The sequence below is a fragment of the Macrobrachium rosenbergii genome, chromosome 21 (genome assembly GCF_040412425.1).
Source record: "Macrobrachium rosenbergii isolate ZJJX-2024 chromosome 21, ASM4041242v1, whole genome shotgun sequence".
NCBI lineage: Eukaryota > Metazoa > Arthropoda > Malacostraca > Decapoda > Palaemonidae > Macrobrachium > Macrobrachium rosenbergii.
In genome coordinates this window covers 41,759,273-41,774,980 of record NC_089761.1, presented here as the reverse complement: position 1 = coordinate 41,774,980, position 15,708 = coordinate 41,759,273, and the positions used below count along the sequence as shown (strand labels likewise).

The following is a 15,708-nucleotide window of genomic DNA, read 5'->3' as shown; positions in this document are numbered from 1 at the left end:
AAATAACAAGTAAAATATGAGCCGAAGTTTCTTCGGCGCATTCGAGTTTTCTGTACAGCGTATAATCAAGGCCACCGAAAATAGTTCTATCTTTCGGTGGTCTCGGTATAGTGCTGAATGAGCCGCGGCCCATGAAATTTTAACCAAGGCCCGGTGGTGGCCTATCCTATATCGTTACCAGAAGCACGATTATGGCTAACTTTAACGTTAAAGAAAATGAAAACTACTGAGGCTATAGGGCTGCAATTTGGTATGTTTGATGATTGGAGGGTGGATGATCAACATACCAGTTTACAGTCCTCTAGCCTTGGTAGTTTTTAAGATCTGAGGGCGGCCAGAATAAAGTGCGGACGGACAGACAGTCGGCACAACAGTTTTCTTTTACAGAAAACTAAAAACAAAATTAGCGTTGAGACGTTACAAACCATTCTTCCAGTCTGGTGCAAGCGGCAGCGTGTCCTAATGATACCAGGAGCCTAAAGAGTTAGTTCTTATAAAGAAAAATACTCAGTTTTGGGGATTTGCGCGATTCGTTCCCTTAGAAATTCTGCGACTCTTAACCTTTGGAACGGCGCTCCTTCTGAAGTCTAAAATGCGGCGCTCTATCTGCCTTTAAGGAGAATTGTTGCTTTTCCCTTTTATATTTTCTTGAGCCTGAATGAATATTTGGAGGTCATGTGCTTTAATTATTCTAATTAATTATTCAATTTTTCTTTATTTTAACTTTCCTATATATAAGGTCATTTAGGTCTGTGAAACGTGATATGCAAGTTTCACTGTTTTAAGGCTTGTTCTGTGGTAATATGTACACATTTTAAGTGATGCTGACAACGGGAAAACAAGATTTCTCTGATATATAAGGCTGTTATTGTTTGATATTGGACCTCTTCACCTGAATTTGTAATTGGGGTTATTGTATTATATATATATATATATATATATATATATATATATATATATATATATATATATATATATATATATATATATGTATATATATATATATATATATATATATATATATATATATATATATATATATATATATATATATATATATATATATACTGTATATATATATATGTGTGTGTATGTGTGTATTTGTCTGTGTAGTGTATAAAGAATGAAAGAGGGGGAGGAAGGAGGGAGGGCAACAAATAAAATCAGTATAATCTTCAGAAAGAAGCATTACTATTTTAAGACAGAATAGTAAAATCTCTCTCTCTCTCTCTCTCTCTCTCTCTCTCTCTCTCTCTCTCTCTCTCTCTCTCTCTCTCTCTCCTATTACATAATTGGAGGTTTGAGGAACTCTTAAGAAATAATTTAATTAGCTTATTGTTCGAAAGTTATCTCTTGCTGTGAAAAGCTTGTTATGAGTTCTACCTCAAATCAAGATGAAAATGAATCTCAACTTTCCCTTTATAGAAGAACTGATCATTTTTCTGTATCTGAATTATAATTTTACCAGTTCATGATGTCTACGAAAATTGAAAAGATCCAATACGTAGGATTATATGAATTTCAAGAGGTCCTACCTCAAAAATGCTCAGAATTGTGAAGGTTCCATTATAAGAATAATACAATGTTTAGAATGATTTGTAAAAAAAAATCCTTCACAAAAGTCAGAAGGTTCCTTTACAAGGAATTATACGAGATTCAAAAGATTCTCCGCGTGGTGAATTCGTATACAGCGACTTGAAAGAGTTTATAAGTATCTAACAATTAACTGTTATCTAGTGAATTCGTACACAACGACTTCAAAGAATAGATAAGTATATAACAATTAACTGTTATGTTGAATTAATTAAATTTATTCTGTACTACGCGAATTAACTCATCTCAACAAATTCTTTCAAGCTGAGGGACTGTAAGCTAAGAATTCGCCTTTGGAAGCGGGCGGCTGTGCAGTGTACATCCGCTCACTGGTTCGCCTAGTTGTACAGTGTACATCGTGATAACTTTCGATCAATAAGCCGGTTAAAATATTTCTTAATAGTTCCTTAAACCTCCAGTTAAGCAACAGGAGAGAGAGAGAGAGAGATTTACTATTCTGCCTTAAAATAGTAATACTTCTTGCTGAAAATTATACTGATTTTATTTTTTGTACAATGTACGTCGAGGCGAACCCGCTTTGTTCAAGCGAACCTTTGGCTCACCCCTCGCGTAGTCTGATTAAAACCCCTCGGGGTGAAATCACAAGAAAAGGTATACAGTTGGTAATTGCAGCGAACCTAAACATTTCTTTCAGTTTGATTTGCCAGCTCCCCCTCAAATCGGATTTGTCTTAGAAACTTCTCTGGGCGATTTACTCAAAGGACTTTCCTGTTCCAAGCCTTGCTCTCTCTCTCTCTCTCTCTCTCTCTCTCTCTCTCTCTCTCTCTCTCTCTCTCTCTCTCTCTCTCTCTCTCTCTCTCTCTCTCTCTCTCTGAAAACGAGGAATATATTTTTAGACATAAATTATTAAAACTCTCTCTCTCTCTCTCTCTCTCTCTCTCTCTCTCTCTCTCTCTCTCTCTCTCTCTCTCTCTCTCTCTCTCTCTCTCTCTCTCCTTCTGAGAGACAATTATATAATAAGAGAGGATTTATTTTTTACTGTTACTAACATACATATGTATGAAATGCACTCTTTCCAAAGTTATTTGGGGGATATGTGGAACTCTCAAGTAGTCCCGCCATTTTCTTATTTATCGAGTTATATATCAAAGATCTTCACTCTTTCTCAGTTAAGCATAAGTTATTTGGCGTCACAGCTACCAGCTTCACTGAGGCCGATATTTCTTCAATATACAAACAGGAAATTAATTCTTTTCTTGCATTTATAGAACTTTCTTAACTCTTATTTCTCTCTAATCCCTAAGGGAGTTTTTTTTATATCGGTTCGTGACAGATCTTTCTTGTAATATGGAAAATGCAATATTTTTACGAAACTCAAAGAGGTGCTTTACATCAAATTTAGCAGAAAAATATTTACCAAACGAGAGGTTCATTACTTAGAATTTAACAGCAAAATTTTTACAAAAACCAAGGGGTTCTTTACACAGAATTGAACAGAAAAAATTTTATAAAAATCAAGAGGTTCTGTACACAGTTGAACAGCAAAATGTATATAAATCTCAAGAGTTTCTTTACGTAGAATTTAACAGAAAAATATGTGCAAAAATCACGTGGTTTTTTACATAGAATTTAACAACAAAATGTTTGCAAAACTTAAGAGGTTCATTACATAGAATTTAACAGCAAAATCTTTACAAAACCCAAGAGGTTCTGTACGTAGAATTGAACAGTAAACTGTTTATAAATCTCAAGAGGTTCTTTACGTAGGATTTAACGAAAAAATGTTAACAAAAATCAAGAGTTTGTTTTACATAGAATTTAACAACAAAATATTTACAAAACTCAAGAAGTTCATTATATAGAATTTTACAACAACAAAAAATTACATACAATCGTACAGAATTCTGGTTACTCAAGAATTTTCTAGATTTGTAAAGGTCTCTTCACAAGGAATCGCACAAAATTCAAAAGGTTTGAATATACAATTACTTACTATTGAAAAACATTTCTTTATAGATTCAATACACGTTGAATCTATAAACAAATGTTTTTCAATGGTGAATAATTGTATGATATTTCAGTGGTATATGGAATGAATGTAGCATATTTTATGCTAAGCGAATCAGCACAGCCAGACATATAATCTCTTAAGGGATCGAATATTCAGAACACGTCATTAGAAGCGGCTAAACACGGAAGCGGACCCGCTTCATTAAGTGGAGACCTTTGCTTTCCCTCTTCCGTAGTCTGATTGAAACCCTCAGCCGAAATTATAATAAAAGGTCCGCAATTTGTAATTGCAGCGGACCTAAAAATTCTTTCATTTGGTTCTCCTGTTCCAATTTCAATCGGATTTGACTTAGAAACTCCGGTCTCTCTCTCTCTCTCTCTCTCTCTCTCTCTCTCTCTCTCTCTCTCTCTCTCTCTCTCTCTCTCTCTCTCTCTGAAAGATATTGAAATAATAAAGTAGGCCTCTCTCTCTCTCTCTCTCTCTCTCTCTCTCTCTCTCTCTCTCTCTCTCTCTCTCTCTCTCTCTCTGAAAAAGATATTGAAATAATAAAGTAGGCCTCTCTCTCTCTCTCTCTCTCTCTCTCTCTAAAAGAGATATTGAAATAATAAATAGCTCTCTCTCTGAAAGAGATATTGAAATAATCTAGCTCTCTCTCTCTCTCTCTCTCTCTCTCTCTCTCTCTCTCTCTCTCTCTCTCTCTCTCTCTCTCTCTCTTCGGGAAAAGTGATACATTTAAATAATTATAAGTGGATTTCTCACGCTTTCACATGCTTTCCTAGAATACTCTTTCTCTCCCTGTGGTATTTACTTTAAAATCCATCATATACCCTGTGGTATTTACCTTAAAATCCATTATATACCCAGTGGTACTTACCTTAAAATCTATCATGTACCCTGTAGTATTTACCATATACCCATCCACCGAGTACAGTAACCAAGTTTAAAAAGAAATACGATTTACTGAGGAATTATTTTTCACTACACGCTTACGATATTAGAAGGTTTAGATCTGAGAAGTGTTATTAAGAGAGTAATCATTATTTGAGCAAGTTTCCATAACGACATACTAATGAGAGAGGATATCTTAGAAACATGCGAACTCTGGGTGCAAGGCATAATTAATTTCCACAATATAACCTTTGAAAGTTGCTTTTGCCGACTTCAGATAAAAACGTGTTTGTATGTTCTTTTGTGTTTTTTCTTAATGCTCTGCTTCCGATGCAGAATGTATATGTATTGTTATAACTATATACACACACACAACACAGTGAATAAATAAATAAATATATGTGTATATATATAAAGGATGTGAAATAGAGAAAAGGAAGTAATTGGTACTCATAATATATATATATATATATATATATATATATATATATATATATATATATATATATATATATATATATATATATATATATTATAAGAGTGCCAGAGTCTTCCCTTTTCCTCCCTATTTCACTTCCTTTCGTTCCTTCCTTTGAATTGCATCCCCCATTCGTTACTCCCTTTAATCCTATCCCCTAAGACCCCGTATCCTTCTGTTCTCACTTTCATCCCAAAGCCTCCTCCTCCTCTCCCCTCCTCCTCCTCCTCCCTCCTCCTCCTCCTCCTCCTCCTCCTCCTCCTCCTCCTCCTCCTCCTCGGTATCAGATACCAAATATGAGCAATTTTCGAATAAACCCGACCGAGCAGCAGAAGCCCAAAATGTTAGAGGTCGTACGCTGATGAATATTCGAATCCCCAAAGAAAACAATGTATTATTCAAGGCGAAAGTAAGGAAGGATTTTAGTGTTATCATCGTTGCTTCTGGATTGAAATTTATTCTTCCCCGCCTCCAAGCAACTCCCCCTTTTTTCCCCCCCCACTCTCACACCGCCCCCTTCCCCTTTCTTTCGTGAATTCATGGGGAGGTTTACATACCGCTAAGTGAGACAGTATAGAAGCCTAGAATGAGTGTACGCGGTCGTGTATTTTTCCTCTTTGGCTTAATTGAAAACTGCTTCTTTTCATTGGCCTTAATTATGTCTCTTAATACATGCGCTAATAACGAGCGGTTATGGTAAGCCGAGACTAAAAAGGCTTTTTTTTTTTCTTTTCTTTTCTTTTTTCTTAACGTTTGCTGTTGTTCGTTATATGAAACTTAGTCTTGGGTGTTTTGTTTTTCGAGGTGGTGGACAGGTTGTTTGTTTGAAAATGAGAAAGATATTGCCCGTTGTTTTATTTATAATTTCAACAGCAAAATTCTAAATGTTATTCCCTTGTTAAATAAAGCATTTAAGTAAAAAATTATATTGTAGATATATTTTTTTTTTTGCTTATGCACCTGTCTGTGCCCATTTTTTGGTCCAGTTACAAGCATCCTTTTTTTGTGTCTGTGTCTGTCAGTTTTAGTGTATGCCTATCAGCTACGAAGATACCCAGAAAGTTATAGCACATCATACATGAAGTTTCAGGGAAGTTCATTCATATCAGGACCTTAACTTAGATCCCTAATCATTCACATGCTTCCAGAAACTGATTAAGGGAACATGTGATTAGATTTGAGGCATAATCCGGTCTCCGTGTATTTCGAGAATGACTTTTCAGTCACTCTGATGAAAACTATAGAACCCAAAAGTTGCTAACTAAAAAAGCAACGACTGCAGTGTGTTTTTTAAATTGTTTTTTTTTAGTTAATGATTGTTTCTAAGTTAATCATCAATAGGTAAAAGGAGCTTTCTTGAAGATCATTTGAGAAGCGAACTTTCGAGCAGAATACAGACAGCATTTCGCGAGGCAGCAAAAGTAACAATGAAAAGGATGATTCTTTAACTTGTTATTTTTTTTATTTTTTATTTATTTATTTTTTTTTTTTGAAAAAGGAGCAGCGGTGGGATAAACATATCCAATCATCATTCCAACTGACGTCAAAAGTAACAAATTGTTTTACGTAGAAACTTCTTTGAGAGAAGGGACTGCGGTAACATAATAATTCACACTGCAATTCTTCAGACATCAAAAGTAACGTCTAGAAGATTCACTCATTTATTCTGGAAAAGGAACTGCAATAATCAAGTCGATAATAAGTAACAACTCGGACTCAGTAACTTAGTAAATGAAAGGAGCAGTACCAATGACTGAGAAAAAATGTAGCAAGTTATTAATGCATCGTGACCCCAGCCCACGAACCGTAAATTTTCCAGCTCATGGAAGTGACTAATATATAATTGCATTAAAAATATCCCGATTCACAATTTACTACTAAACCGCCCCTCAGTAAAACGAAACAGTATCCAGGTATGGAGTAACTTATTCGGAAGAATGAACATCAGTATTATAATCAAACCCCGTGACCATTTGGGAAAACAGCGGGAGTAACACCTACAGTAAGCATATCTACTGACTTGCTTGCAAAAAAAAAGGAACAGGTACACCAGCAGGACCTGGGGCAAAGTCATTCCTCGTTCCAGGAGGGCAAGACTGAACGAAGAGAGAAATGAAAGGAACGACCGTTCGGTCCCAATAACTCGTTTTTGGGAGAGAGACCAGCACGAACAGCGAGAGCGTCGCTGATCCCAAAAGCTGGTCTCTCTTGTCGCGAACGTCACTTCCCGCCGTCATAAAATCCAAAGCAGAAGAAGAATAGGCCATTAATGGGTTCTGGTAATGGATCGGTGTAAGCAAGAAAGAAGGTGTAATAAGACCCTCGGGAACTGTTTAGGAAAAGTTAAAGAGGATGCAAGGAGGTAAGGAGGCTGAAGGAGTGGGAGGGGGGGAGTCGGGAGTGGGATATGGGTTTTGGGATGGTGGCTGGATGCTTTGGGTTGGGGTAGGGGGGAGGAAAGAGGGAAGGGTGTGATGAGGAAGTGGATAGAGACTTCTGATGAAAGGGAACTGGGGACAAGAGAGGATGGGAGGTATAGAAGACAAAGATGATGCAAAAATAAACCTTGGAAATTTGCATTGATTATGACATAATAATGAGGTAAATGGTAAAAAAAAAATATAAAAAAAAAACAAGGAAATATTATACCAGCAGGAAACTCATTCCATTTTAAGTCAAGTAGGATGAGGTGACCTTACACTGAAGTGACATAAACTAGGTACCATGCGCGAATTTCCGATGCAGTTATACAGGAGGATGCATTTATTTATATGTCTCTCTACTCTCTCTCTCTCTCTCTCTCTCTCTCTCACTCTCTCTCTCTCTATATATATATATATATATATATATATATATATATATATATATATATATATATATATATATATATATATATATATATATATATATATATATATATGTGTGTGTGTGTGTGTATGTATATATATATATATATATATATATATATACATATATATACATATACCACTGTATATATATATATATAATATATGATCACAAACACAATTGTATATGTGCATTAGTAGAATTACTAACAAGACCTAATTCAAACTGGATGGTATCTAATGGAGTATTTATTCAGAAAAAGTTACAAGCTTTCTTGGACGAACAGACCTCATTATCAAGTATCCGTACAATGATACTTGATAATGAGGACTGTTTGCCCAAGAAAGCCTGTAACTTTTTCTGATAAATACTCCATTAGATACCATCCAGTTTGAATGAGGTCCTGTTGTAAAATATATAAATATATATATATATATATATATATATATATATATATATATATATATATATATATATATATATATATATATATATATATATATATATATATATATATATATAATATATATTGTGATCACAAAACACAATTGTCCTGCTAATTCTGGATGGTATCTAATGGAGTATATATTCAGAAAAAGTTGCTTATGACAGACCTCATTATCAAGTATACTTATAATATGCATCCAATTTGAAAAGTGAGATAAGAGAGAGTGAGACAGAGAGAGAACACGTCATTATAACTTGGGTAACTTTTCGATGAATAATTAGTATAGATCCCACTGCGATGAGAGGTGAAGAAGTTCTCTGATTAATTACACGGTCTGCTGAGCGAATATCAGGCATTCATTCTCCGCTAGCATTTGTCACATATTATAGGGTCTCCTCAGCCATAAAGATTAGTGAGCAAAAGCTTAATTAGACTCGCAGCTTCTTTCCCGATGTTTATTTTGCGCTTAGTGATTGTTTATGTTTCTTTGTTGTATGTGTTTGTTTACCTATTTGATGGCATTGTTTGAAGGGATGTTAAGGAGAGGAATAACTGGGTTAAAGTTACGTTTCTACTGTCAAAATTGGTTCTCAATATGTCAGCTAAAGAGATTATAGGTAAAAATTAAATTCAGATTGATTGTTTCTTTATATTCTTAAAACAGAAACGTTATTTGCATGTTGATTTTTTATATATTTATTTTTCTCGAAGGAAAATATATTTTTTTGTATCCAAAAACAAAATTGGTTTTCGATATATCAGATGAAGAGGTTATAGATAACAAAAATAAATTCAAGTTGATTAATATTTCTATATATTCTTAAAACAGAAACCTTATTTGCCTGTTGATTTAAGATGCCTAAATTTTTTCCAAGGAAAAAAATTTTTTAAAGTATTTTTTATATATTTCTTTTCGAAGTAAAATCACTTTTATATAATTTTTACTAAAGAAAATAATCCGTTTTTTAGTATCCAGATTTGGGCATATATAATATATCCGTAATTTGAAAATCGTCTCATGGGGGCCTAGACTTCAGGAGCTGGCTGTCGGCCTCCGCTGATAATATTCAAGTTCTAAGCTCCTTATCACCATCCTTCAAGTCACGGCTATTATCCACGTCAAATGAGTTGGCTCTCTCTCTCTCTCTCTCTCTCTCTCTCTCTCTCTCTCTCTCTCTCTCTGTGTGTGTGTGTGTGTGTGTGTGTGTGTGTGTGTGTGTTACTATGTAAGCCTGTTTTGGATTTATTGCGTTTTTGAAATTTGGAAAGTAGATGTGATTCGTATACCTGTTTGTATATGCTCTCTCTCTCTCTCTCTCTCTCTCTCTCTCTCTCTCTCTCTCTCTCTCTCTCTCTCTCTCTCTCTCTCTCTCTCCAAAGATGTTTTGGTGTTTCTGTTTTTACAACAGCTTGTATTTTCACATCTATTTTTATTGACTTAAGTAATCATTTATGTGCATTATATGTTATATCCCGGTTCATGTGCGCACTTTTTATGTATGTATGTATGTTATATGTATTTATACAAAGGAAACAAGGATACTGTGCAGTGTTATGCTGTATAATATTCAGTGATAAGCACAAGGGTGCCACTAGCGATTTCGAATTGCTTGGTCACCTCACCTCAACAATATCAGTTCGATGTTTTAAGTTCAATTTAGTCACCGTCTTAAGATATTACAGAACTCAAGTGTCCTTCCTCTTGAAAAGAGGTCTGGGACAACGTTCATTCTGGATTAAAGCATAGAATTGTATTTTTATTACAAGTTTGGAGTAGTTTTAAAGTGAATTTGTTTATGAAAGCTAATTATGAAGGTACAGATTGTCTTTCCGCGTAATAATATTGGAATTTACAGCATTAGGTATGCGTGTATGTATGTATGTATGTATATATGTATGTAGCTACGAATTCCAGTCATCGTCATCACATAAGTCCATCTTTCCATTAATGAAATATTTGGCAGATCTTAGGAGCTGGTGTAAACGCCAGTAAGTTACAATGAAGCCTGAAAACCCAACGTAACACTTCCGTGTGAACTGTGGCTTTATTTTTTTGATTGAGTGTGAAATACGTAATGTATTTCTGTTGACGGAATATGAGTTACTCAGTATATTTCGATTGAGGGAGGATGTGTAAGCTGTGTTGTGTATTTTGACTTAATTAGAGTGTGAGATATTATTTCAGTAGATGAAACCTAGTCACGTGGAACAAGCACACCAAAGGTGCCATTGACTTGAAATTCGGGCTTCCAAAGAATGTGGGTTTCAACCTCCCACCTCAGGCCCCACACTGCAGCAGTAACTGATCATGATACAGAGACAGTGATTTTACATCGCCCTGGGGAGACGCGAACCCTCGACATCTGAGTGGCATGTCACGACACTAACCACTATACCAGCGGACCAGCTAGTAGTATATTTCGATTTAGTCAGTTTGTTTATGTGTGAGCTATGTTATAAGTTTAGACTGAATTCTGTTGTATAATGCTCTTGAGTAGGTGTAAATTGTTTCATATTTCGATCGACTAATTTTGTTCAAGGAAGACGATTATAATTAAAGTTGTTCAGCATCGAATATACTGCCTTTTTAAATTTTACAAGCCTATCATATTCTTTCTTATACAATCTCTAATAACCATTTCTTCCTTTTGTTCTCTGTGTTTTCCCATGTTTTCGTTCTTATTAGTTTATTCCTACTTCAAATTATTTTTTTTCATTATTCAGACCCAACAGCTTCCAAAATACTCAACGTGCTTGATATCTTTGTCTAACCAAATTCTCAGCGGATTGCTTTAAAAGGAACTGTGAAAATTCCAGTCGAAATTCATGAGAATAGTTGAGAACATTTCGACCGAAAAGCCTAGAAATGAATTGTCATAAAGTATCGATTGGCAGTCTTAAAACTAATTACGAGTGTTTCAACCGACAGCCCTGGCATAAGTTTTGAATACTCTTCCTGAAAAGAAATACGAATTTCGGAAGAATGGCTCGAAAAGAATTAACGAAACTTTCAAGTGGAATTCAGAAAATACAAAAAAAAATTCGACCGAAGTTCTCATACGCATTATGAAAACTTCTGCCGAAAGCTTTAGCATTCATCGTGAAATTTTCGCGTGGGAAAACGTGGGAACAATTCAGTAGCCGGAAAATAAAGATATTAGAGTTTATCTTTTGAAGAAGATATATTTTATTTGAAGGGACCTTATCCCGCTATGGGCTTTGGCTGCCGCCTCTTCTTGAATGTTTAGGTTATGAAGATCCCTCCCACTGTCGGTGGTTTATTTAAATGCGATTATAGCTTACTTTCGTTTGTCACGTTTGATATGGATCGTTTCTGCTTTTAGGAGTCAATCCTGAGTCGGCTGTTTGGATTTGAGGCCCTTCTATTCCAGTTAATGTGGAATCCGCAGTGTCTCATCAGCGTAGAGAGTATTGAATATAAGTAGATTTACTTGAATTGCATTACTACGTCTGAAAGTGATGAAAGTGAGCTTGTTTTCACCAATTTATAGTTATTATTTTAATTTGTTTTTTTCACAATAGCGCAGACAATGAAACAGCCAGTCTGCCGAGTTCCTCCCCCCCTCTCCCCCCACCCCCACACTTCCCTTGTTTTCCTTTTAACAGCCCCTTTCTTGAAGAGGATTTCTGTATGTACACGAGTAGCCAATCTCAGCGAGGTCGATATTCTATTAAAGTTAAGAATAAAAATAGCATATTTTTACCTCCATCCAATTTCCTGTACTGCAAAAAACGAATACGCCGTATATTTAAGGGAAAAAATGTCAACACACTCCTAAAATGTTCACAAATGGATAAAAAGCGACCATTGCAGTTTTACATTAAGTAAATATATCATTACTTCGCTGCTCCTCATTCTCTTGATCGTTATTGCTTGAAAAGCTTCTCCTTTCGCGCTGTACTTTTTCCTTTTTAGTTTCGTCTCGTTACCCTACTTTCCCAATGAATGTGAAAAAAAACCTGCTTTCCATTTTACAGATAATTAATCTTGCTCTATTTTAAACCATCATCAAACAGCCTTTTTCTTCTTAACCTTTTTTTTTTTAATCTCCTCATGTTATCTGATTTTTTTCTCTCTTTTTTCTTCCTTTTTGCTTTTCTCGGTCATTTAAAGTTGGAAAGACGTCTCAAAGCTCACTGGATAGTTCCATTCAGAGCGAAACAGGTCGGCTTTTCCTCTTTAAGAGAGAGAGAGAAAGAGAGAGAAGTTTCTGATTTTTCCTTCTTCTTCGTCTTCGGAGTTCTCCTCCTCCTCCTCTTCCTCCTCCTCCTCCTCCTCGGTCATTTATCATCCTTCCTTCTGAAAAGATGTGCGGGGCATCCGAAGATTATGAAGGAATTAGACAGCCCAGGTAATAGCATCGACGATACTCCCAAGGAAAGACGTTGTTCTACTCTTCACATACACGATTTTAAAAGCCATTTGCAATGTAACTCAACCTAGGTTATATATTTAATGGCTTATATTATTATTATTATTATTATTATTATTATTATTATTATTATTGTTATTATTATTATTATTATTATTATTATTATTATTATTATTATTATGCAGAAGATGAACCTTATTCATAGAACAAGCTCACAAGGGCCATTGACTTGAAATTCAAGCTTTCAAAAAGTGTTTAAAAAAATGCAAATAAATGAAAGACAGAAAGAAAATTTGTACTAAAAAAGAAAAAAAAATTAATAAATAGATAAAAATGTGTTAAAAATCTAGAAGAATATTATTAGGGTAGTAATGCATTGCATCTTCGCTTGGACTTCCGAAGTTCCAATTGCGCGACATCCTAAGGGAGACTGTTCCACAGACCAACGGTGTGAGGAACATATGTTAGTTAATAAAATAAGGCTCTATAAATATGAAACTTGATTCTGGAACCGAGGTCCACATATGTTGTCTTTCAGCGGAGATCTGGACCCGTGCTTGTGGACCTCGGCTGGAATCAAGGTTCTCATATGCAATCCGTGACCGGAGTCAAGGTCCACGTATGAAGATCTCGACTGGAATCGAGGTTCACATTTGTGGTCCGTGGCTACAGTCGAGGTCCACATTAGTGGTCATTGTCTCTAATCAGTGTTCACGTATGTGGTCCTAGATTTTAATTGTGGTCCACACATGTGGTCCTTAACTACAACCTAGGTCCACATATGTTGTCCTTGATTATAATCGCAGTCCACACATGTGGTTCTTAATTACAACCAAGGTCCACATACGTGGTCCTTGATTATAATCAGGGTCCACACATGTGGTTCTTAACTGTATTGAAGGCTCACATATGTGGTCCTTGATTGAAATCGTGGTCCACACATTTGGTCCTTATCTACAACCAAGGTCCACATATGTGGTCCTTGATTGAAATCACGGTCCACACATGTGGTCCTTGATTGCAATAGAAGACCACGCATGTGTTCCTCGATTAAAATATAGATCCACACATGTGGTCCTTCACTAAAATTGAGGCCCATAAATGTGGTCCTTAATTGGAATATACTATTACGTTTCTTGTTCTAGACTAGAATTGAGTTCTACATATGTGGTCCTTGGATGAACTCAATATACTTATCTCTCTCTCTCTCTCTCTCTCTCTCTCTCTCTCTCTCTCTCTCTCTCTCTCTCTCTCTCATACACGTAATTAGCATGCCGGCTAATCCGTTAGGGAAATTATAACAATACCAAATTAATTAAACGATAATTATATTCCGCTGAGAAAATGAGACGAGGAAGCAATAAGTTTGGGCCATTCTCTTGGTTTAATCTCGATCAGGGATGATTTTCTTCGTCCAAATCTAAAGTCTACATTTAATTTAGATTAATATCCAAAGCGCGGTTTTGTTGTTTTAAAAACCATATAATAATAATTCTGCTATCCAGATCAAATTGTTCCCCTAGGGGTAGTGCCATCAGTGCACCTCATGCGGTGCACTGTAGGCAGTACTTGAGGTTCTGTGCAGCGTGCCTTCGGCCCTTAGCTGCAACCCCTTTCCTTCCTTTTACTATACCTCCTCTCATATTCTCTTCTATCTTACTTTCCACCCTCTCCTAACAGTTGATTCATAGTGCAACTGCGAGGTTTTTCTCTTGTTGCACCTTTCAAACCTTTTACTCTCAATTTACGTTTCAGCGCTGAATGACCTCATAGGTCCCAGTCCTTGCCCTTTGGCCTGAATGCTATATTCAATTCAATTCGGTTCAGATAAAGCTGTACTAAATTTTAAGTAAATTGGTGAGAGTCAATGTATAATCAGTTTTGAAATAGTGAATAAATATATCTTTTAATCTATCACTAAATATTTGCTGGGGATTGCTGTTGAAGATTCTGATTTTAAATCTGTCTTGAATCTTTTTATTGTTTCAGATAAAATTTCTTCTTAAATCTGATTCATCAGTAAATCAATGCATTATCTATGTACAACTTCCTCTCGCTGTAGTCTAGACCTTAGTTGAATATCTGCCTTAAATCTGCCTTTTAAATCATTTTCCCACCCACGCCACATTATATTCTTAAATCATTCTGATCTCCATCACTGATGGATGCCTATCTTTTAAGCCCATCAATTAAATCCATCCTTAAATCATTTCCCCATCCCAGAAACCATATCCATTTCATCTGTGCTCCGCAGAATTTGGGCGTAATGGGCCCATCGCAAGAGGGCGAGATTCGGCGGCAGCACAGCAGCGGCGGCACGGGGATTTTAGATCGGCGATATTTTCTTTTCCCCCGTTTTAAACATTTCATTTGCCCGGATGAAAACTCTAATGACATTAATGGCATTTATGATACCTTTTATTACCTGCAGCTTATAACAAAGGGAATCGCTAATGAATTCGAGAGCGATTCAATCGCTCCCTTCTGGACAATTTTGCCTCGCGAGCTCTTCAGCCGACGGGCTCACGTAACTCCCGCTCTCCACTTTTATAGCTACATGGAAGGGTAGGGAATATATTGGAAGCCTTTTTTATGTCTGTGTGGATACAGAATGGATAGAAAGGCATAGGCATATGAATACTGCATAGTTCCTGCATAGCTCCATCGGCATTGCTGTTCACTGTATACGCGTAGAACCGAATGGGTGTCATTGCACCTCTTCCAAACCAAGAATCAGGAGTTCTTTTAGACATGTATGCATGTAGGTATGCATGCAGTTTTATAGCAGCTTGAAGGGGTAAAGCATGAAATATTCAAAATAGATTATTTTACTAAATATATAATGTTATGGAGCTTTGCGATTTCCCTGGTTTTTCGTTTTCAGTTCGTATAAACTTATTCTTTGTCCCTTTCACCTGTTTTTTCTTGTCTGGGCCAGATGAAGCCAGTCCGTTGCCCATTACATTGCCCTCTACCAGGGAGAAATAGAGCGGAGACTGTGGCTAAGAAAAATTTTCGGTTAAGATGTGAGTGATAATATTTTTAGGAGATGGGAGGGGAAGTCACCCCACCCCCAGTCTAGATAAAA

At 36.0% G+C, this 15,708-nt stretch overlaps 1 protein-coding gene across 1 annotated transcript in view; it reads left to right on the top strand.

Moving 5' to 3' along the window:
* LOC136849643 (uncharacterized) overlaps positions 1-15,708 on the top strand; it is a 36,837-nt gene that overhangs the window by 7,004 nt on the left and 14,125 nt on the right. The window contains exons 2-3 of the mRNA XM_067122945.1: positions 5,094-5,340; positions 14,875-15,185. Of these exons, the coding sequence (XP_066979046.1) occupies positions 5,094-5,340; positions 14,875-15,185 (558 nt within the window). The remainder of the gene's footprint in view (positions 1-5,093; positions 5,341-14,874; positions 15,186-15,708) is intronic.